This window comes from Cavia porcellus, unplaced genomic scaffold, assembly GCF_034190915.1.
Source record: "Cavia porcellus strain 051 isolate PalLab524CR breed Dunkin Hartley unplaced genomic scaffold, mCavPor4.1 scaffold_6, whole genome shotgun sequence".
Taxonomy (NCBI): domain Eukaryota; kingdom Metazoa; phylum Chordata; class Mammalia; order Rodentia; family Caviidae; genus Cavia; species Cavia porcellus.
In genome coordinates this window covers 97084126-97107103 of record NW_026947489.1, presented here as the reverse complement: position 1 = coordinate 97107103, position 22978 = coordinate 97084126, and the positions used below count along the sequence as shown (strand labels likewise).

The window sequence follows — 22978 nt, the reverse complement described above, 5'->3', positions numbered from 1 at the left end:
GCCAGGCCTTGAGCAACTTTTCTTCCACCATGCCCCTCTCTCATACCTCCCTGTGTGGGAGCCAGGGACTATGGACTGAAACCTTTACAAACCATGAGCCCAAATAAACCATTTGTCCTTTGCGGGATGTCTGATAGCGTTTCTCTGCCACAAGCTAGTGACTTAGACAATACCCCTCCCACCCTGTTCATGCCACCTCCAGGAACCAGGCACCTCTGTGCCTCCTCCCTTAGATTTAGGACTGTCCTGAGCTACCTTGCCAGGGTCAGCATAGAAACTCTGAAACAAGCCCTCTGCACCTGGTAATATCACTTTTTAAAATTCTGGACTGTTTTGTTTTGTTTTTTGAGTGGAGGAAGGTCTCAGCACATAAAGCAAGGAAGAATTATTTTCAGGGTGATTAGCAGGCCACTTGGCACAGACATCAGTCTCACAGAGAGCCTCCAATTTTGGCTGCTGTTTAGAGGAAATTTTATGTAAAAGTAGGCAAGGCCCAGGTTTTAAAAGTCACATTACCTTAAAAATGAAGGGCTTTTCAATTAGTTGAAAAGTAACTATTGTGTACCTATTGACCAACTTAATGTGAGGTTTCAAACATCGCATTCTATCGATGGTACTACAGTTTCTACTACTGCTGCTGTTGTTTCTCTTCTTTCCCTTTATCCTAACTTGAATGTACCTATTCCTGAAAGGCCCGAAGAGAAAGAGACAGCTCTCCCACTCAAGGGATACTCCCCAAGGCCAGGAGGACACATCATCAAGCCGGGCAAGAATCCAAAGGTAGGCCCTGAACTTGCATCTCTGGAGACTTCCTGGTGCCAGTCTTGGGTGAATCACAGGGCCCAGCCATAGTGGAGAGTGTCCGCAGGTCTGGGTCATACCAAACCTGGCCTGTACTGGCTCTCCTGAGCTGCCCAGCTGTACAACACCATCCAGAGCTGGCTGCTTATGCTTTGTGGCCTTTGACAATTTCTACTGAGACACCTGACTGATTCTCACGCCGGCCCTGTACAGCATGACCCCTCACCCAGTCTGCATGGGGCAAGTACTGTAGCTTGTGGGTCACCAGGACCACTGTCCTCTTGTCATCCCGGAGCAGTTCAAGGATCCCGGCCTGCATCAAGTGGTCACTCAGGTGGACATCCAGAGCTGAGAAAGGATCATCCTGGGCAGAGGAAAGGTAACAGTGAGCATAAAACCCACCTAAGTTTTATCAGTGCTGACCTAGGGATTGGTAGTTAGCCGTGTGACCCTGGATAACTGATCTAATCTCTCTGGGCCTCAACTGCTTCATCTTAAAATGAGTCTGCTATCAAGTGCCACTCTTAGACAGATCTGATTACTTCACTTCTTGTCTCCTGAGCATTTAGTGGTGCCCCAGCATCTATAAGCTTTGAATTTCCTAACATGGTATTTCAAGTTACTATCATTTAGATCTGAACTACCCCCAAATGTTTTATGTGTCCAAAGGTGGGCCTTTGGACACATAAGGTGATTGGGTGGAAGGTGATTGGGTCGTGGGGGTGCGCAATACTCAATGGCGGATTAATTCATTGATGAGTTCAGGAATGAATGTGCTGTGGGTCCTTGCGGGTGTGATCTGGAAGGGCGAATTCTTTTCGCTGTTGTTGCTGTTGCTTCTTTGCCTCCTGGCTGGGCTGTTTCAGCAGCTTTCCTCTACAAGGTCCTTCCACCACGCCATTTCTGCCTCAGAGACAATCAATTGCACCCTGAGATCATGAGCCAAACTAAACTTCTTCCTTAAGTTTCAGGTGTTGGGTATTTTGTCACTGATGGGAAAGTGACTGATACATGCACCTTTTTAACCTGCCTGGTCTTTCGGCTTCACTTCTCTTCTGTCCCAGCTCCTTCCTTTCCAGGCTTCCTAAGAGCCTGACACTGAGGGCTCTGCCAGACCTGCTCAGCCTGCCTGGAATGCTGTTCTGTCTTCTGTCTACCTAGTGAACTCCTGCCCGTGTTTCCTGTCCCATCCTGATGCTCTCCTTCCTCTCCTCCCTCTCTGTTCCAGAGATGCCTGTGCAACTAGGTCTGGTTTGTTTTGTGCACTCCTGACCATGAGGCCCCCAGGGCCTGAGACAGAGCATAATAAAATCCCAATAACATAAAGTGGCCACTTAACTTTTATCTCATCTTGGAGGGGACCATGAATGAACAAGAACTTAGAAAGGTTGGTGAGCATGTGCCCGGTGCTAACAAAGACTAGGAATCTTTATGTTTGAGATGTCTTTACTGATGAGGGCTCTGTGTGTTGTGGAAGAGTAAGAGAATAAAACTGGGGTTAGAGGGCCATGGATATAGCCCAGCGGCACAGTATCTGCCTGACAAGCACAAGGTCCTAAGTTCGATTCCCAGTACCAAAAAAACAAAACAAGCAAACAAAAAAACTGGGATTAGAGACCTGAGCATCCTGTTCCAGCTTCCTGACCAATCTGCACCCCTTTCTGTTTAACTTTCTCTTCAAGGCCCTCCCCCAGGAAGCCATCCCTGGTTACTGAAGCCTTCCGAGCTGCCTCCTGGATCACATCCCTCACGGTCTGCACTACAGTGTGGTTCTGAACTGGCTGTGCCTCCTGGGTGTGGATGGACTGTTTCCTCATATAAACTTTTAAGGCCAAGGACTGAATCTTAGGATTCTCCAGTATCATCCCATACCTGACACACAGCATGGCATGAAGAACTGCTAATGCGTTACATCTCATGTTGGACTGCTAGCATTTGGGGTGCTATGCTAAGCATTCCACAGAGGCCAAGTGGCGTTCCGTGGGAAGTGATGCAGGTATCAATTAGCAATGTCTGATCTGGGCCTAAGAGGGGAAGTGGCAGCGTCCAATCTTGTATTTGTATGTGGACAGCAGGCTGGCCACTACTCCTGCACTACAACTTGTCTCCCTCACAGCTACTGCAGAGCTCAGTGTGGAGTCTGCAGTGCACCATCGGCCCTATCGTTGCCTGCCTCAATTTCCCTATCAGTAGGCAAGCAGGCAATATCTCTGGTAGGATAGTTGGCTTCTGGAGAGAAAGGTTGAAAGGTTAGATGGTTATATGTGTGTGTGTGTGAGTGTGTGTGTACTAAATAAGGGGGAAACAGCCAGAAATGAGGGGCTGGGTGAAGTGCTGGCTAGGACACTCACCAAGAAGACGACGTTCGTGTGCTGGTAGAGGGCGCGGGCCACGCTGATTCTCTGGCGCTGACCACCAGACAGGTTGATGCCCTGTCAGCAAACAGGATGAACAGCCAAGCCATCAGTCATTCAGGAGAGAAGGTTCCAGGCCCCACTAGAATGTGAGCTCTTCGGGACACAGACCTGGCTTTACCCACTTCTCAGACGCTTCCTCACCTTGCCAAATAAAGGTACATGTTGACCTTTACTGAATTCATCTGGAAATGGAGAGCGTGGACCTCAAGTTTTTTCAGATTCATCAGGGGGGTGCTAGGGACCCTCTGACCAGCAGAAACCAGGACAGAGGAAGTAAAGGTTTAAATTGTGCCCAAGGGGGAATGTCATGGGAGAATCCTATTCATCTAAGTCTACGGGAGGAGGCTTTATTCAGAGAATGAACAAGATCAGTGCAGCCCTGGCCTTAGCCCAGTGCCTCATGGGCACTAGTGTATACATGGGCATGAAGGATGATCTCAAGGTATCCCCAGGCTAGGAGACACTGAGCCAACCTTGCCCATCAAATAGGGCTGAAAGCCAGTTAAACAGTATCAAGGAAGGTTGTGTGAAACTCTCTAGCTTTACTTGCTCCCATTCCTCAGTTGCTCACTCCCCTCACCCCCAAGAAGGCTCTCAGGGAAGGTGAGGGTGATGGGTGTGGAGGCCACAACCAACCCGTTCTCCAATCTGGGTCTGGTCTCCATGGGGCAGGATGTCGATGTCTGGCTGCAGGGAGCAGGCTTCGATGACCATCTTGTACCTGGAGAGGAGGGATGGGGAGACAGCTGACCAGCCTGGCCAGAGCAGCACCTCAGCACTTGCCAAGGGTCATTAGTCCCTGGGCACAGCTGCCCAGGGAGAACGATGGCTTTAATGGGCCCTCCCTGGGGTATGGGCAAACACCATGTGAGCTTGCAAAAAGCTGAGGTTAGCACCTTGTGCGGCTTTGGGGCAAGTTAAATATTTGAAGGACAAAATTAGAGGGGTACAAATATGCAGAGTAAGTGACAAGAGGAGGCCCCCGATCCTTGTGCAGTGGGAAAAGCTGCAGCAGGGCTCATGCTCAGGGCACCGCTTGGGAAAATCACGGCTGGTTGGTTTGGGCAGTAATGATGATCAAATATTTGTCTTGCTTGTTCTTTTCATCCTTCCTGGCCAGCCCGTAGCCTGGGCAGGTGCCAGCCAGGGCTCATGAAAGCATCAGAGTATCCTGATGAAAATCGTGTACTTAGTCAGCTTTGGATTCCAGATTGATTTCCGTCACTTACTGCTTGACTGTCCTACCTCACTTTTCAGAGCCTTGGTTTCCTTACCTGTACAATGGGGATAAGGATAGTACTTGCCTGCTGAGATTGTATTTTAGGGACATTACATGCACAAAGACCCTGACACCTGGGGAAGGCCCAAGGGATGCTGGGTGTCAGTACTGTCATGGGAGAGAAAATAGTGTACTAAGCCCGAAGCTGAGGGTGGGGAATCCCAAGAGTGGAGAGGCAGGCAGTGCGGGGTAGGTGCCCTCCTGTCACCTGCAGGCAGGGGCTGGACTGCTCCATGGCCAGGCTTGTCTGGATCCTTTCTAGATGTAACATATGGGGTTGGCTGGACTCCAGCTAAGCAGCCTGGCATGCAGGGCAGCTGGGTATGGATGACTGATGAGGTGCAGGGCAGCTGGGGGCTGGGGCCTGCAAGGCAGCCAGGGGCCCATTCTTTCTGTCCCGGGTCCCTCCCTCCTGGAGGCTTTTACCGCTGCTTATTGAAAGGACTCTCAAAGGTGATATTTTCCTCCACACTGGCATTCAGCAGCCATGGTTTCTGTGATGCATAGGCCACTGGGCCTCGCTTCCTGGAAAAAGCAAGAGGGAGCTGGGGTGGGCAGATAGCTCAGAGCAGTTGTCCAGCCGATGGCTTAGACTGGGGCCAGGGTGTGGGGGCAGAGCTGAGATGGCAGGGGCAGCTGGCAGAAATATGCATTGTGTGACCTCTTGTGCCTCCAGGGCCTGAGGCAGGGGTGAGTGGTCCAGACTGTAGCCATTGGGGGATGGACGTTGGCCTTCTCTGCCCTGCACCTACCCTGCCCAGGGCCCTGCACTCTACTCTCCACCTTGGGTCTCTATTCTGCTCTGCTTAAATGAATTTAATTACACTCTGTGCTCAAGAAGGAGCACAAAGTGTAATTAAAACAAGTGGTCACTCAATGCAAACAAAGTGGTCACTTTCCTTCCTCCTTCTGTGGCCCTGAACCACTGGACTGCAAACAGAAGAACACTTTTTCTTCAAAGCAGAGTAGAGGAAATCACATTTAGTGTAATGCGGTTTTCAAGGTCTTTCTGTAATCTGGTGTGGAAGGAGCGGCACGATGCACAGAAGTGGTGGCAGCTCAGGAACCTGGGATGGAGGTGGGGAGCACAGAGGGTCCCCAAGCTGGGGATGGGACCTGGAGCTGCCCTCCAGGGAGACATGGCTCCACAGGCCTGAGAGCCCTCTGGGGGAGTCTGTCCTGGGGGGGCAGTTGTCCCCGACCTGGTACCTGATGTCGGAGTCGGTGGCTGTCTCCCGTTCTGGGCTGCTGCAGGGGAAGAAAGACACATCTCAGATTCTGTCCAAGTGGGCTATGTCCTCCAAAAAGATTTCAAGCTCCCTCAACCCTCCCAGGAGCAGTGTACCTTTATTATCCCTGGGACGAAGCCTGCAGCCATGAATGAGTTGCGGCTGAGGAAATTGTGGGAGCCTCCAAAGCCTTACTACACAGGGGTGTAAGGAAATCTTGGGGGCACAATTCATTTAAGAGGGAGAATGGGGGGAGGGTACCATGATACAAGCTCTGGGTGGGGGGATTTTCAAGTCAGAAGAATAAGAAGCCCACTCTGTGACCGCCCAGGCCCTGTCTCTGTCTCTGGACTCATGCACAGCTGAAGTCTCAGGTTAAAACAGGGCTGCTAGCACAGCCAGGGCAGGGGTGCGCTGGCCAGAGCCAGTGCCTTCACCTCGGGGGTGGACACCTCCAGCTGGGGAGTTAGCATGTGGCCCTGTGAGGAGACAAACATGGGATCTGGAGAATCTGCCAGGAAGGACACAGCAGCAACAGTGCCCATGTGCTCTGGACTGCTCCCAATTGCTCCAGTGCCATAAGAATTCTGTCATTTTGATCTCGTCATATATACTTGTACTTGTCACATGCCCTATCTGATTTCTGGCTCTAGAAACACGGTCATCATGGCTTGCAGGTCTGGGCGCACTGTCACACTGGGAAGGAGGTGGGAGAGAGGCCAGAGGAAAGCCTGGAAGGCAGCACCTTGTTAGACATATTTTTCTAAACATCCACCTCCTGTCACATTTTAAAAGCAATTTGGTGGTTTTTAGTGTATTCACAAGGTTTCATGGCTATTCCCACTATCTGGTTTCAGAACATACTTTTTACTCCTAAAAGGAGCCCTGTTCGCGTTAATAGTCACTGTCCCCACCCACCCCACTCCCTCTCCAGTCCCTGGCAACCACTAATCTACTTGTTGACTCTACTCGCATGAATTTTTAATACCACAGAGATACTGATGGCTGTTTATGCACTGTGGCCTTTCGGTGGTCATAAAGCACTGTAGCATCTAGTACACTCCTCAAATAAAAAAATTGGGGTGCTCATTTAGAATGTATGACTTAGCCTCACCTCTCTAAAAGCACTTAGGTAGCACAGACTTAATTCTATATTTAGCATTTTACAACCATAGGGAACCTCACCTTTACCCAGCCCCATGTCCAACCCAGTCCCAAGATGGTACCTGGGGTCCTCTCCCGTCTCGCCATCAGGAAGGCTGCTGGGGCACAAATGGAAAGATCAGCACCAGTTATCACAAACACTCTCTTTCCATCACATTGGATCTTTGCAGAGAAGCAATTCCAGGCCCCGCCACTCTCCCACGACCTGCCTGGGTCCCCACATGGCTTCTTCAGGAGGAGGCTATTCCCAATCCCCACGTGCCCTCATGTGTGAATGGGCACCTGGCAGACAGCAAGGGCTCAGTCAGGGCTCCGGCTGATAGTTAGGAGCACAGAGAGGCTGGATGGGCACTGCGATTTTTACAATTGGGAAAACTAAAGCTCACAATCCTCTTACACAGTGTTTCTTTCTCACACTGTAAATGGGGTCCCAATAACTGGATCAGAAATAAGTAGGCTGCAATTGCTTTAAAAAGAAAAGATCAGCTTATGCTGCATGGGGTTAAGATTTGTGTCTCTTTTGTGAATTTTTCTTGTATATCAGTGAGTGGACATAGTATACTGTGATATAAATTATTTCATCCTGTGGATTATACTATAGAATGGTTTTGAAAAACAATGGGTAAGGTAACCTGAATTTTGGTGCTAAATTCCCAGTGCTCTTTCCCCTGCCCCAGTCCAAGACCTTTCAACTTTCTTTAAGCAGCCTTGGGCCATGGAAACATATACTTCTGACATGGGCATGTGAGGAAAAACAAGCAGCTGTATTTTCATCTGGATCTTACTTTAGTATTAAAACCCACTAAAATATAGTTAACTTTCAAAAGTTCCATGATAAACATTTTAATAATATTATCTCCTTTAATATACAAAATAACCACATGAAAGCAATTTATTTTTATTGTTCCCACTTTGCAGATAATGGGAGTGAGGCTTAGAGAGGGTAACACATGCCCAAAGTTACACAGCAAGTGCAAGACAAAAAACAGATCTGATTTTAAAATCTGCATACTTTCCATGTTGTGCTGCATAATCTCACTGTGATTTTCCAAAGCCATAGCTCTGATAAACATCTTCTTGTTAGGAAAGCCAGGATGGACAAACACAGGGACTCCCCTCCGGCTCAGGGCAGGATGAATAGTGACCCTAATTACCAATCCCCTTGTTTTATTCTCAGATCTTTGTGGTCTCTCATCATTCTCTCAACCCAACCTGACCTCTCCAACCACCAAACCGCTGTAACTCACCTCACCACCTCACGATTGATAGACAAGTTACTAACATGAGAGATAACAAACCAAAGCTGACAAATTCCAGCTCTGTGGTCCCCACCAGATAAGCTCATCTCTAGAGTCCTCTTCCCTGACTGATCCAGAGCGGCAAGGATGGTTATTTCTATGCCTGAGGTGAGGACTGGGCTCACCTGTACTTCTGGTCCTAACTTGGCATATGGCATACATCACTGTCAGGGCTGCTCAATTAGTTCTCCTAATGCACTACTCTCCTTTCCAATCCGCTCCTGTGGAAGGAAGCCTTTCACCCCTACGGGGACTTTAAAGCAGGAAAAGCATCTTTTTCAGCCCCCACAGTGCTCAGCACGTGGCAGATCTGTAATAAGTGCAGCTTGTTAAGGGATGCAGTCATCTTTGAGGTTAGGGGAGGCACCCCATTCTCTGCCGAGGGTTCCCATGCACACCCCAAGAATCCGGGCATGAGTCTACCATGCTAAGTTGGGAAACAGAGCCTGCTCTCAGGGACTCCTGAGTGAATCAGACAGGTATGGGAAGTCAGAAGGTCACAGGGGTAATGGAAAGGCAGGGACAACAAGGCATCATAGAACTTCTTAGGGACAATGCCCACAAATACATACGCAATATATGGAGAAAGGAAGGTTCTGGGTGACAGGATATGAAATGGTTGTTTCTTCTCTACACTTGTGTATCTTTTTCCAGTTTAATGTGTGTCCTTTCAGAATCAGAGAAAAAAATTCTAAAAGTCATTTGGAAGAGGAGAAAATCTGAGAAAATAAAGAAAGGCTCACAGAGGTTAGAGTCAAGTCAGATCCTTGGAGGGGAGCAGAGGGGGCTGCTGGGTGAAGGACAGGGAGGTAGCATACTGTGACAAGGGCTGGAGAGATTGGATTCAGAAGCTTCTCTGCTCACTGGCCGTGAAATCTGAGGCAAGCCTCTTACTGACAGGAGGCTCCATTTTCTTCTCTATCAAATGGGGTCAAAGTACAAACCTCACCATGAGGACATGGGGATGCATTAGAAATTCGAAGGAAAGAGGTGGAGTTGAACTTCTTTCAGCCCAGAGTTTGGTCCCTAAAGCATGGCAGTGGGGAGACTGAACATTCTCAGTACTCATTTAAGGTCTCAGCAATTAATCAAAAGAAAAGTGGACAGCGAGGTGGGAAAAATAGCCCAGGACTCCCATGGTCTGCAAAGTCCAATCATCCTGCTTGCCGTGGCCCCACACTCTCTTCATGGGTCCCAAGGCCATGTCACTGTGTTTCAAATCTCCAATACAGAAGACGAAGAGATTTTTTCCCATCGTTTTCCAGATGAGGGAACTGAGGAACCCGCTTGTGGTCACACAGCTGGGGAATGGCAGGGGAAGCACTATAACCAGAGACCACCTGGCTCCTTCCTCACTTCCACATGCCTCATCACACCTGCGTCCTTGGGAACCCAGCAGCACCGAACCCCAACTTCCAAAAGGTTCTGGAAGTGTTCTGCAGATCAGCCCAGGGCTTCCTATTTCCTGGGCAGTGGGGCTTCTTGGCATCTTGGCAGAAGGCATCTATGCCAACTGCAGACAAGAAGAGATTGAGGCAGGCCCAGGGCCAGGAGTGGCCCAGGCCCTCGGAGTGGCCCCAAGCAGCCCAAATGAATGTCACATGTAGAAGCTTCAGTGGGGGTGGGAGGGGACAGCAGGGAGCCTCAGGGAGACTGGACTGCAGTTCCTTCTTGGGGTCTGGGACCCCCTCTCCCCAAGCTGCTGTGACACCCTGTTTCCCTCCAGCTCCTTGAAGGTATTTAAAGCCATTCTACTGTGAATATTAATGGCCGTGTTATTTCCTGGGGAAGAATTCCACCTGAGTATATATACTCATATCAATTTTTATTGAAATTATTTTTCACTTAAAGATTATAGAGGGTGTTTGCAAATTTCCAGGTTGACAATTCACTGAGCAGACAGCCAGGAAGGGGCCAGCGACACTCAAGAAAGGGAGTGCTTGCCAGCCACTCGGTTGAGGGTGGCCTGCTAGCTCTCAACTTAGCCACAGAACCTCAGCAGGTGTTTCTGTGCCCTCCCTGAGGCGCTGTCTGTGTGGCCCCGTCCATCCTGGACTCATGAATTCCCTGATGGTGGGGGCCATATCTTTCCCTTTGGACCCCACACAGCAGGTCACAAAATCCTACACAGGGCACCTGAGGTACAATACGGAACCTCAAGAAGAAGGCTATTTGCTTGCAGTGGACACAGAAGCAAATAATTACAGCTCCAGGAGTATTTGCTTGTTTCAAATGTTGATGGAGGAATCTGAACTTGGGGTTAGGAAGCAGCTTGGGCAGAGGCTGTGGGAGGGACATGCTAACATGTACTCATGATGGCAACCTCCTGAAGGCCAAAGTGATTCCTGGTTCCTTCATGGAGTAAATTAATTTAGTGAAGGCACTATGAGCACTGAAAGATAAATCAGATACAGTCCTGTCTCCAGGGAGCTCTCTACAGTCTCTCCTGGGATGTGTGCAGCACAGTGAAAGAGCATTAAGGGAATTCTGTACTTGGCCCAGGGTTGAATAATATGGTTTATAATAATACTTAAAGGGCATCTGCTACACGCTAGGTTAATCCTCACATCAACCCCATGGGTAAAGAGGCACACTTGGTACAGAACGTATATGGAATTTTCCAAAGCACAGGGACCAAACGTGAACTCCAGTGCCATATTTAGCTCCTTAGTGAACAGATGCACCAACAAACCAAGTCCCATTTCCCCAGAGCATTCACCAAGCCGAGCCCTTAGTCTCCCAACTTCCTGCCTTGTGCCATCTGGACTCTTGCTGCCTGGTCACCAGGGCTTATCCTTGGTATGGACCAAACATCAGAGTGGTCTGGCGTTATCTTTGCCTCTGGCTGCTGGCATGCAGACTCTCAAGAGGGGCTGCCAGGCCAAAAATTCTTTTGCTCTTGGCTCACAGTAAGAGCACGGTCTCTCCACAGACCTGAGGTTCAGTGTCTGAGGGCAGAAACCCCTGCCAGGAATGGATGGATACCCAACATGTAGGGCCAAAATATAAATCACTGGTCAGGATAAGAAATCTAGACAGAGATGTGCGTGCCCAGGATTTTGCAGGACAAACAGCAGAAAAAGCCAACTGCTTAGACACTTACCACCACTCTAATGAGTTCCTAACTGGTCTCCCTTCCTGCAGTTAATCTCTCCCACCTACTATCATCTTTTTTTTTTTTTTTTTTTTTTTTTTTTTGGTACCAGGCATCGAACTCATGACCTCGCACTTGCCAGGCAGGTGCCTATGCCGCTGAGCTAAATCCCCAGCCCCATACTATCATCTTTATCAGCACCAGGGACTCTTCTACAGCCTTTGGGCTTGCACTCTAGGCCTGGTATATCTGATCTAATCCAAGTCCATGTCTTCAGTTCCATCTCTCACCAGTGCCTTCCACAGTCCCAGGACTCTAAGCAGTGTTCTTTAATATCCACGACCCTCTGCCCACACAGTTAGCAGTGCCTGCCATACTTCTCTCTTCCAGGCCTTCTTTTTCTACCAGATGAGCCCACACTTACCCCTCTAAGGCTTGCACACCACATCCAAGGGAGCCTTCCTGCCTTCACAGCAGGGATCGTTCTCGTCCTATGCTTTAGTGTCACACTGATCTCCCTCACCTCTTTTAAAAGCATGTATGGATTCCCATTGCTGTGCACTGGGTCTGGCACACAGTAGGTCTTCAATAACTGTTGAATAAGGTCATGTATCAATGTAGTCACTGGAGCAAGAACTCAGGAACAAGTTCCCACAGCTCCCTAGGGTTGCTGCAAGCTATCTGTGCCTCTCACTGTGTGCAGGGGGAGCCAGACTGTGTGGAGAGTAGAGCAGAGTCTGGAGAAACGAGATCTCTGCTCCACAGCCTCTTCTCCTACCTTGGACACAGTCAGGAGCTGGGTCCTGGGCTGCCTGCTGAGGAGGGGAGGTGCTGACAAGGACACACAGCCCTGAGGACCCATGCAGTGGCCTTGCTGAGCAGGCATGTGAGTATCACAGCCACAGGGGCTGGTGGCCTTTGAGTGGGTCAGGCAGTGCTCTCATGTCCTTTTCTCTTGGCACACAGTGGAAAGCCCATGTGCTTGGGTACCTAGGTGCAAATTCCACTTCTGCCAGGTGAGAGCTGGATAGCTTTGGGAAGCTTGCTTCATCTTAGCTTCTTTACCTGTGGCATGGGGGTGATCACCATGCTTCCCTCCCAGGGCCTAGGCAGGATTGACAAAGGCCATGAGGGCCCTGCATGGTGTTAGCACCTAAGAGGTACCTGGTTAGGTGCCTCAGAGTGGCCCCTATGTCTCCTGGGTTGGGCAGAGTTTCTAAAGAGAGGAGGGTCACAGTCAGACACTGAGGCTTGGTCATCTTGGCAAAGAGGCTGAACTCCTGGAAAGAAGCCTGCCAAGGACAAGGAAGGTGCCCCTGCTGCCACAAGGGTTCGTGAGGTGTTGGTGAGAAAGGGGAGGAAGGGACCAGGCTCAGAGGGGCTTTGACTGATGCATGGAGGGGAACACAGGGAATCAAAGAGCAGCTATACTTTCTGAATTCTGCAATCCTTTGTAGAAAAGGCCTACTCTGGAGAAAACTGGATCTAACCTGCTTCATTGCAGAGCTGGGACAATAACCAGTGAGATAACAGTGAGACTTGAGGGAAAGAACTCAGGCCCAGAGCACCTGCTTTAGGCACCAACAAGAAGTCAGTCAACATCCTGAGCCTTAGCTCCTGCTTCTGAGAAATGGGGTAACAACACCCATCTCCAAATTTAGTGGGAGAGAGATCATGCTTACTAAGTGCTAAGCAATATCTGGCTTCTGGCAGGTGCCTAACTAATATTGGCTGCTTTTTATAGCTCAAAGTTCACTGGGCCTCCTATCTTTATGTCACAGTCAGCCAACAGGCAAGGACTCCTCAAGTCAAAGCCTTGTGTGATGATCAGTCCACTGGAGTGACAAAGTGACCTTAAATTCAAAGCCTGGACTTTCCCAGACTGTTGAGAAATCTTTCCAAAAAGATGGAGCATGGAGGCAAAGATGCCTTTTTCACCAAACACACTCCACTACCTGGAGGAATTCAGGTTCAAGAGACTGAGTGAGGTCATCGGAAACCCAAGAGACACAGTGCGGATCCACAGCCACAGCCATTGCCTGGTGCCGCTGGTCAGGGGCAGTTTGGAAAAGCAGGAGAGGAAGATGCTTGCTGGTGTTCACTGTCTTTCCCAACTTAATTCTGCCCTCACGCTTGGGAAAACCTGAGATCTTGAATAATTTCTAAGAATGGCTAGTAGGGAGAGCCTGCCCTTCTGCCAAAATGGATGCAAACTTTATTCCCAAATGACAGCTACAAACCCCAACCAGATGCCTCTTCCCCTTGTCCATGGGAGGCTTTAGAGCGAGGCTCTGTGTTGACTGTGAAGGCATTCTTTGTCCAGGCTCTCGATACCTTTTATGCCTCTTCATTATCCAGCTCTTCTTATCTTTTTAAAAGGTTCCATTTTACATGCATTTTTTATCAACTAGTTTCAAATGCTTCTTGGAAGTATACGGGTATAAATAATATATTCACAATTGACTCAGCCTGGGATTCTGACTCTTTAATTAAGATAGTGATCTTGGCTCAGAAATTTCCCTGGGTCCCTAACACATCCACTGAATGGTCAACATTAGCCCTGCTGGTGAACAAGCCTGAGGTCAACGTTAGCTTTGCAAATTCCCATCTTGGAATGTGATGCTGCTGAGTGCACTTGGATTCAGAGTCAAACAGACCTGAGTTCAAATTCCAGCTTTGCCACTTAGTAGCTGTGTGAATTAGGGTAAAGAGTAGGGCACTCTCATCTATGAAGTAAGAATTAGGACCAGTGGTGCTAGTTGCTAACAGTTACGCTAGTTTCCATAAGGATTTCCCATAAGGAAATAATTCATGCAAAGGACTTCACACAGAACCCAGCACTTGGGAAGGACTGACGACAATGATGAGACCAACAACGGCATCAACTGAGGGGTCGCTGATTACACAGTGGGCGCTTAGTAAGTGCATGACACGTCCTCCCTGGAGGCTGTTTGCTTGAAAGAGAGCTCCTTACTGCCTTAGCACGGGAGGTGCATTTATTACCTGTTCCAGAAGACAGCTCCCGAGATCTTCTGCATCTCCCCCAGCGTGGCGAGGAGAAGCGAGGACTTGCCACAGCCCACCTGCCCCACTATCATGGTCAGCTGGCCTGCAGGAAGGGTGGGTGGCAGATGGGAAAGATGGGGAGGAGTCTGAACCACCATTGCCCAGAGGACAGATAGATATACCCACTCCTGGGGGCAGGGGTCCCCTTTTCTTTCCTCCTGCCTAGAATCCCTACAAAGTCTTCATTTGCTTTGAGTCTTTCCCCCTGGAAATCAACATCATCCTTGGGCTTCCCAGTCCTTTTTCCTTTCTGATCCCCCAATCCCTTTCTCCTACTTCTTCCAGTGCTCCCCAGTGTGAGCCCAGATCCTTGTGGCTTCAACAAGCACCACCTTGGCTCCCATCTTATTTTGCTCATGGTGCTGCCTCTGCTAGAGTGTCCCACCTGCCCTCTGGCCCAAGAAAACTCACTCATGCTCAGAACCCTGCCTCTTCCACGTCTGCTCTCATCTGATCTCTGCGTGTTGCTTATGTTGTCTGCAATGGATGATGTGACATCCAGGCCCTGCTGTCTCACCTGACTTATTTCTGCGCTCCCACCTCGCATGCCTTTCTCTGGGGTTCAGAGCCCAGAGCTCCCCGCAAGAGTGAGCAGAAGACAGGTACTCATCTGATTTGGTGAGAGGGCTTGTGAAAGGCTGGCTGGGCCATACCTCGGGGGATTCGGATGGTGATATTGGACAGCGTGGGGATTCCATCAGGGGTCCAGGTGAAGAAGCCTCCAATGATCTTCATTGACCATCCCCCACCATGTAGAAAAGGAGAGAAAGGCAGCAGGGTGCTTGCTTCCCCTCCCAACAAAAGCCAAGAGACTCTCATTCCAGTCCCTGGAGATATTCCAGTGTTGGGAAACAATCTCTGCCTGAGGCACCCTCTGGAGAGGAAAAAAGGCAATCTCTGCCTGAGGCACCCTCTGGAGAGGAAAAGGGGGTGGAGATGGAAGCTCTGGTTTCAGGGCTGTGACAAGTAGGTGACCTCTGTGCAGAAGACTCGGCACCCAGGTCTCTGGGCCCGGTTCTAGGTACTAAGTTCCCCGCAGGAGATGATGTTGGATGCACACATAGAAGGACAGGGTCCAAGGCTCACCTGGACACAGCAGTTTTCAGCCTCACCATCTGTGCTGGGGGTCAGCCTCTGCAGTGGGCCCATGAAGTCCCGACAGTCCTCCCGGGCTGGACGCTTGCGATTCACAACCTTGAGAGGCTGGGAATGGTTAGGAGATCAGGACCCCCTGGTCCAGAAGCCCCACTTCCAGGCAGGAAAGAGAAGCCTTAGAAGAAAATGCTGGGAAGAGCAAGAGGAGGCCAGGCACTCACCACCGCCTGGTACTTGCTGGCCTGGCCTTGGGGTACAGGCTCACGGGGAGCACACTGCTCCTCACGGATCTCTGCGCTGGACAGAAACTCACTCAGCTTTTGCACGCTGCAGAGGAAGCACAGAGACACCCCTCACCCCTGCCAGGGGCAGAGGAAGGGAGAGGGAGGAAGACAGAGCCTGAGAAGCAGCTCAGTGAGGATTCCTGGTCCCCAAGGTGGCCCCTGCAAAGTCCACACAGGATGGAGACAAACTATGGGCACCCCATAGGGGTGGGTAATAAATATCACCGTGAGTCTTTAGAGCTGGCCGGTTAGCTGGAGTAGACAGCTCTGGATTAAGAGGAGGGATTGGTTAATTTTAGGGTAGGTTGAAGGTTAAAGGTCACTGATCTGGATCTCAAGCTTTACTAATTACTGTTAGAGTTACCAGTAGGGTTGGTTAGTGTTAAAGTTAGTTAGGACTAGGACTGGCTCTTAACAATAGCTAATATGTGGTGAGCACATACTATACACCAGACACTGTGTTGACTGCTTTATAAACATCCCAGAACCGAATCCCCATAACAAGCAGCTGGAGGAGGCACTCCCTATCAAAAACCCTGGAGCGGGCAGCTGTCCCCATCCTTCTCCCAGAATTTCCTAAGGTTGGGAGATGGCACCTAAAACATCCCTCACTTCAGTTCATCCTCTTCTGTTCCTGGGGTGCAGAAACTCACTGAGGAAGGTGGGGGATTGTTTACCTTCCCTTGCTTCCTTTTCGTACAGTATCCAAGGGGCTCCTCAGCCCTCAGAGCAAGAATAGTCTGGGGCTGAGAGAAGCTGTGGCCTAGCTTTTCTGTGCCTGGGAGGTTGGGCAGAGCTGGCCCTCATCTCTCAGGGTGAAGCTTCTGGTGGTGTCCTGCTCCCTCCCACCTGCAGCCTCGAGCTTGAGATTCTGTGTTAAAGAGGCTTCAGCGAGCTTTGTGTTCCGTTTCTGGAAACAGCAGAATGCAGTGTTTGAAAATATGCTACTTTGGGGTTGGTGGCATGGGTTTCCAGCAGGTGCAGCATCTCTGATCTGCAGTTTTTATATAAAATTCCAGGGTTGGAGTGAGATGACAGGAGGTGGGGGAAATGGTCACTTGAAATCACAGTGCCATGGCCAGGCCTCCCACCCAGGAGGTGGAAGCTAATCCCTTCCAGCTACCTACTCCTCTGACATAACATCACAGGCAGTGCACCCTCCATCCCTGAATCTCTGCCAGAGCTTCCTCTTGCAAGCGGCCCCCACATCAGCTCCTTCATTCCAACAGACACTCCTTCCTGCCAGCTGTCCAGGACCTGCCTGGATCCCATGATTCAAGGATGCCACGTTCCTCAAAGCTGAAGACACAGGGCACACATACTATGCCTGGTCCTCCTGGGGATGAGTAAGGAGGTGACCAGCTCCCCACCGGAGGGGACAGGCTCTTGCTTTCCAGGAGCTGTTTCATATGCCCATGGAGAACTTGGTACCATAGGTGTTGCATTGCCCAGTGGCGCTTCAACCTCTTCCTTCAGGCTTTTGTTCCCAAAAGGGCAATACCTTTGGGAGGCTGGCAATGTGTTACTGCTGGGCTACAGAGCCCAGAGCTGTGGGCCACTCAGGATGCCACTGCAGACATCTGAGGGAAGCTGCTGTCCTAGCAGGGCTGGAAGGTTCTGGGGCCACAGAAAGAGCAGGGGATTCTGGGCTTGCAGCAAGCAGGAAAAGGATACTTTCTGCTACTCCAGAGGCAGTCACATGGGGCTGGGTGGCACTCACTCTGGGTGGCGCTGTAAGGTGGAGCCACGGGAACTCAATAGAATTTATGAGGATGACAATTTCAGCTAATTAATTCTTTTTTTAAAAAAGTTGTCTTGGAGGTGACAGTGAGTTCTCGCTTGGAATGTGTAAGCAAGTCCTTCCCCAGGGATGGTGTGCTGGGAAAATTTACAAGCCCTGAGTCCCTCTGACCAGCCACCACTGGTTTCAGCCAGACCCAAATCAGCTGTGGTCCAGAGGTCACGAGGGCAAACCTGCGGCTGACACCTGCAGGGCCTGTCCCTCCCTCCTGCCCACACTCTTCTCTTACCTCACCAGAGCCTTGACCGTAGAACGGACCACACTGGACAGCAGGAACAGCGGAGTGACCAGGATATGGAAGAGGGAGAGGGAGGCAAAGGCCACGGAGGGTGAGAAGTCAGACTCTTTGAAGAAGCTGACATGGCCTACGAAGGTCTGCGGACAGAGGCACTAGTGAAGCCAGGGTGGCTCAGGGTGTGAGCTGCTACCTACACTTAAAGCATCTAGTCCTGAGAAGGAAACTCAGAGACAGCCAGGAAGTGCCACCTAAGGGGCCCTTTCGGTTAGAGACATTCATCACCCCACATCCATCTCATGCAATATCCCTGGCAAGTGGGTACTTCATGCAGGAGGTCAGGGGCTGCTCCCTCCTAATCCCATCCCTCTTTGTCGTGTATGATCAGAGAGGAAGGAGCTCTGGTGAGGTCAGCCCTGTCTTCCCCTTAGACAGCAGCCTGGGTGCTTATTTCTCTGGCTTTCAGTTGGGAAAAATGAAAAATCTCTCACTGCAAAGCCACTTTCCCCAGGCCTGCCCACTACCTGGCTGGTTCAGGACCTTGTTACTCATAGTTCCCAAAGAGCCAGGCCAGGAATGGCCAATAAATCACAGTGCAAGTGAGTTCCCAAGCATGCCTGACAGGCTGTGAACTCGACACAGTTCACAGTCGCTGGCCCCAGGGGAAATAAAAACATCTTTTTAAAGAACTGCAGCCGTCAGAGCCAGTGGGGGTGGGAGGCTAGGTAAGGCTGCAGGTTTGGGGTCTTTCTGTAGGGCCCACGGTCGATCTCCAACACTGAGTTCTACACAGCCTCTGTTACAGTCCTTTAGAAAACCACCACAGTGGTATTTCATGACACAGGGGGCTGTGTATTATATATTCTTAAATTTTAAAAGGCCAGTTACACAACTGTACAATAAGTAGGCTCCTATTTTTGTGGAAACGACATATCATATGTCTTTAAAAAAGACTGGAAAGAAACACCCGAAAGATGTTAAGTGGGATCATGGGGGATTTTTAATTCTCTCTGTGCTTTCCTTTTTGAATTTCCCATCATTTTCACAGTAAACATGTTTCATTTTTATAATTGAAAAGCTGTGGGCTATTTTTTTAAAAAGTGGAATTGCCCTAAATTCTCAGCTCAAGTCTCTCAGGTCCTGTAACCTAGCCCTATGTCCTGCCTGGTCACTGAGGACACCCTGGGCAGGAGGGCCAGACCTGGAGGCTGTCACCACAGATGCCTTGCCTACCCCAACCTAGGAGGAGAAGGAGCAAGGGTCACTTACGATGAGGACAGCTGCGATGGGGATGGCTGTGTTCATGAAAACTGCGAAGGAAGCACAGGGGGACTTTAAAGGGGAGGGAAGAACAGCAGAGCCAGAGGGTGCCCAGGGCAGGTGGGCAGCGCAGCCCCTACCCCTGTCCTCTCCCAGCCTGCCAGGGCGAGCTGGGGTGTGGGAGGACCAAACACCAGCTCTAAGGCACCCCAGCTCCTTGCCATGTCTCAGGATTCCCTGATCCCTCTCTCTGACACTCTCGTCTTTAAGTAAAGGCTCCCCGTGTTCTCATTCTGTGAAGGAAGCCTCATGGGAAGAGGTCAGAGGACTGGTGCCCTGGCTGCCTGGGCCAACTGTGAGGTTGGCAGCAGGTGATTCCAGAGGCACCAAGCTGCTGCTCCTCCCCTGCTTGCAGCCCTGGAGTCCCCACAACAGGCTGTCCATGAGGCAGGGAAGCCTCCTAGTCCTCTCCAGCTCTTGGGAGGAGCTCAAACGCCTCCACATCAGTCTATCTATGACTCAGCTTGGCTTAAATTGGGGTCTTCCCAACACCGCAGGCTAAGTGCCTGTTCACGTGGGCAGCTGATGTGGCGCAGCGCGGGCCCCTCCTGCAGCCTCAGATCCTTTGTGGGGACTTGAGAGAGCAATGGGAGCTGGAGGTAAAGCCACAGAAAGTGGAGTCACTGTTATTTATGTCATATGTCTTTGGGAAGGTCATTTACCAGCCTTATGCCTCAGTTTCCTCACCAGAAGGTTAAAAACTTGCAATTACCTGCTCACACAATGCACTTTGCCAAGGACATGGGAGATAGTGAGGTGGGAGGCTCTGTGAGCCCCGAATACTGTACCTTAGTTCTGCTCCACTGTCACCCCTTTCTGCCTGGGCTGCCCAATACTGCCCTGGGCCCAGGCCCCCCCAGAAGCAGTCTCCTGTACTAAAAGGGACTCTCCTGGCTGCCCCTTTCCCATCTTATCTTCCTTCCCTTTGCTCCTTTCTGAGCAACTCCGGAAAAGAGCACTGTCATTAGCCAAATGAAACACAAAGACCAGGGTGGAAGCCAAAAGCCGAGGGCTCAGGCACCACCTAGTAAATGATGACATCTTTGAATTTCTGAAATCCAGGTGGTCAATACCACTCTGCGAGGCTGACCAGCTGCCCACTTACTGCAAGAAGTGGGCAAAGTGCACACTGGAGATGTGGTCCCCAACTTCAGGGACCTCCCCGAATTGGGTGGGAAGCTATGCACAGTCCTTACCCCTTGGGGACTCCCAGTCAGAAGAAGGAGACAAGAACAATGCTCCCAGGAAGCTCTTAATATGATAGTGGGGTGGGGGGATAACATGTCCATGGGGAGCTCCTGAGCAGACAAGGCAAGACAGTATCTCCATCAATGGGAGGTTCCTAATCTGATGGGGGAGACTAGGCTGCTGCATTTGGTGAGCTCCCAACCTGACAGAGGATATAAGCCCTGAATGGAGTCCTTGGGGGCACTGCTAATCTGACTGTAAGATTTTTAAAAATCATAATCAATATTACACATGACTATGCTTTCACTGCTCTTGTTGATAAAGGTTTGGGTGGTCTCCATAGGCCCACTATATGCCACAGGCCCCCTCCCCTACAGTTGTGGTAGTACTGGTTATACTGGTTATACCCTCAGTATAAGGTATAAGGTAAAGGGACTGGGACTGGGCCATAGAACATCACCAACTCCGGAAAAGAAAGAGGAGGAGGAAGCCCGTAGGCCTGTGCCCATCACCAGTCACAGAGCTATAAACTCAAGGTGGCCCTGCCCCTCCTCTGCAGGGCCAATTATTCCCAGAGGCCTCACTCCTGCCTCTTCCCAGTCCAAATAAACCACCAGTGGGAGAGGGGCTCGAGGTGCAGTAGGCACCTGTGCGTTAGCCTGGGCCCCTGCTCCAGGCCTGCATACTTGGGGCTCTGCTCCCAGCTAACGCACAGCCTAGGAGCTGGATTGTAAATCGGTACAACTTGCTTAGAAAGCAATCTGCCGCTGTGTCACTAACGTGCCACAGAAGTTCAGACCTTCTGATCCCATAATCTGTCTCCTGAGAATTTACCCTGAATAATCATTTAAGGGAGGCACAAAGCCACCAGCAAGATGGAGTGGCAGCACTATCTGTCACAGCAGAACAAAACCACAAGCACAGCAAAAAAACCAAAAAACAATTCCATCTGCAAAGAAATAGCCGAGTAACTTCCAACAGGAGAGGCTGTTTTAGTAAATGATGGTACACTCACTGCATCTGGGGCAATTCTGCAGATGGAAGAACATGTGATAATTGATATTTTATTTTCTTGCATGCTTTCCCTGGTCATTATTTTTAAAAATTTAGATTTTTTTCTGTTTTGTTGTCTTTATTTTTATAGCTGCCTGAACTCCTTTGAGGAATGAGACAAGCTATAAATACATTAAAAAATGAACATTTCAGAGCTGATGCAGCAATATGGGGCATGCTTATAATTAGTTTCTGTGTTGCTCTGGCTGCAGTATAGAGATGTTGAAGAATGAAAATGTGATTTTCCAGTTCCTTCAGCCCCTACGAGAAGGATGGCTGCTTGTAAGCTGAGAGTTCCGGCATCCTTCCCAGCTGCTTGTGTTTCTGAGGTTTTGCTGCAGGTTATCCTGTGTGTCCTAGGCAGATGTGGCTGGCCCTGAAGAGGGCAGCACTGGAGATCCGCCCCATCCCCCCCTAACCCCGCTGCTGCACTCCCAGAGCACAGCAGGCATCCTGGGGTGGGGGTTGGGGGCTCTGGGCATCCAGCAGTCTGGGGCTGCAGACCCAAGGCCTTGCCCCATTTCCCCAAACCACACAAAGCTCTTAAGAGTCTATGGTGGTAGGAGGGATGGAAAAGATGACCAAGAGCAGATTTCAACTCTGGCAGAGAGGAGTGACTCACCTTGATTTGATTTAGGAAAAAAAAAAAAAAGGCAAAACACAGAAAATAAAGATGCTAATGCTGAAATCTTACGAGTGACGCTGTGGTGGAAGGCATAGCTGTGGGTGGGCAGAGGCCTGAAAGGCCACCGTCACACTGAAAGCCCTTTTGTGATGATACAAAAAACACGGGTATTTTTAAAAAACATTCTTTGATAGTTACTCACTCAAAAGTTATGTTTTGAGTGGTGTGCCTTATTTCAGGAATTGTGCTGGGTTTTTGAGATGCAAAAGTGAGCAATTGTGTCAGTTATTCTTAACCTCAGCCTCAAACAAAATACCAAACCCACCAACACCAAAGCAGTGTTCAGTCGTTGGTCCCCACTCCGGCTTTCTTTGCCGCAATATCAGGAGCTTTTCATTTCCTAAGCACCCATAAATATTTCAGCAGCCATGTGTCAGGGAGGCCTCGCCAGGCATTTGCCTCTCTGGTTAACTCCATCTTTGTCCCTTGCAGGGGGTGGACATAGGAGGACTACGGAAGGGCCTGGGGGCTCAAGTCTGGGCCTAACTGCAAGTTGCACCCGCAGGAGGGGAAATGCATTTTAAAGTGCACAAGGCTATTTCTCCTTCAGCCCAACTTACATAGAAGTCAACAGATGGGGAAGGGAAGCTTCAGAAGCTGTAGGAGGCCCAGGGTCAGAATGACTGCTGTCTCCTTAATTCAGAATCCCCTCTCTTTGGTTCCCCTCCCCCATCAAACCACTATGCATAAGAAACTGGTGGAAAGAAAGGCAGATATTGGAGACGAATTTCAGGGAAGCTGGAGAAGGCAGAGCACCAGGTCTCAATGTCCTCCTATGCCTCTGAGCTGGCTACTGTAGTACAGGTGGAGAGAGGGAAATCAAGGCTTTCAAAGATCAGGCAGGCTCTGGGCCTGCGGAGAGGGGCCATGCTGAGCCTCGAGAATGAGGTTTGAGGTTCACAGCACCATCCTGTCCACCCCCAACCATTCATGGCTGAGTAGGAGGGGTTTTTGTTTGTTTGTTTTGCA

General features: G+C 50.0%; 1 protein-coding gene across 13 annotated transcripts in view; it reads right to left on the bottom strand.

The window, feature by feature from the left end:
- Abcc8 (ATP binding cassette subfamily C member 8) overlaps positions 1–22978 on the bottom strand; it is a 69785-nt gene that overhangs the window by 14490 nt on the left and 32317 nt on the right. For 3 of the 13 annotated variants that reach the window (XR_010048393.1, XM_063251783.1, XM_063251788.1), the window contains exons 11-22: positions 19033–19073; positions 17758–17903; positions 15665–15770; positions 15435–15551; positions 15002–15077; positions 14286–14391; positions 6953–6988; positions 5707–5745; positions 4924–5022; positions 3855–3939; positions 3153–3233; positions 1028–1165 (exon numbers count right to left, since the gene is read on the bottom strand). Coding sequence is in view for 10 of the 13 variants with exons in the window: in XM_063251783.1 (XP_063107853.1) it covers positions 1028–1165; positions 3153–3233; positions 3855–3939; positions 4924–5022; positions 5707–5745; positions 6953–6988; positions 14286–14391; positions 15002–15077; positions 15435–15551; positions 15665–15770; positions 17758–17903; positions 19033–19073 (1070 nt within the window). In the remaining 3 variants the exon portion in view is untranslated. The other 10 variants (XR_010048394.1, XM_063251784.1, XM_063251785.1 and 7 more) reach the window with 10 other exon arrangements.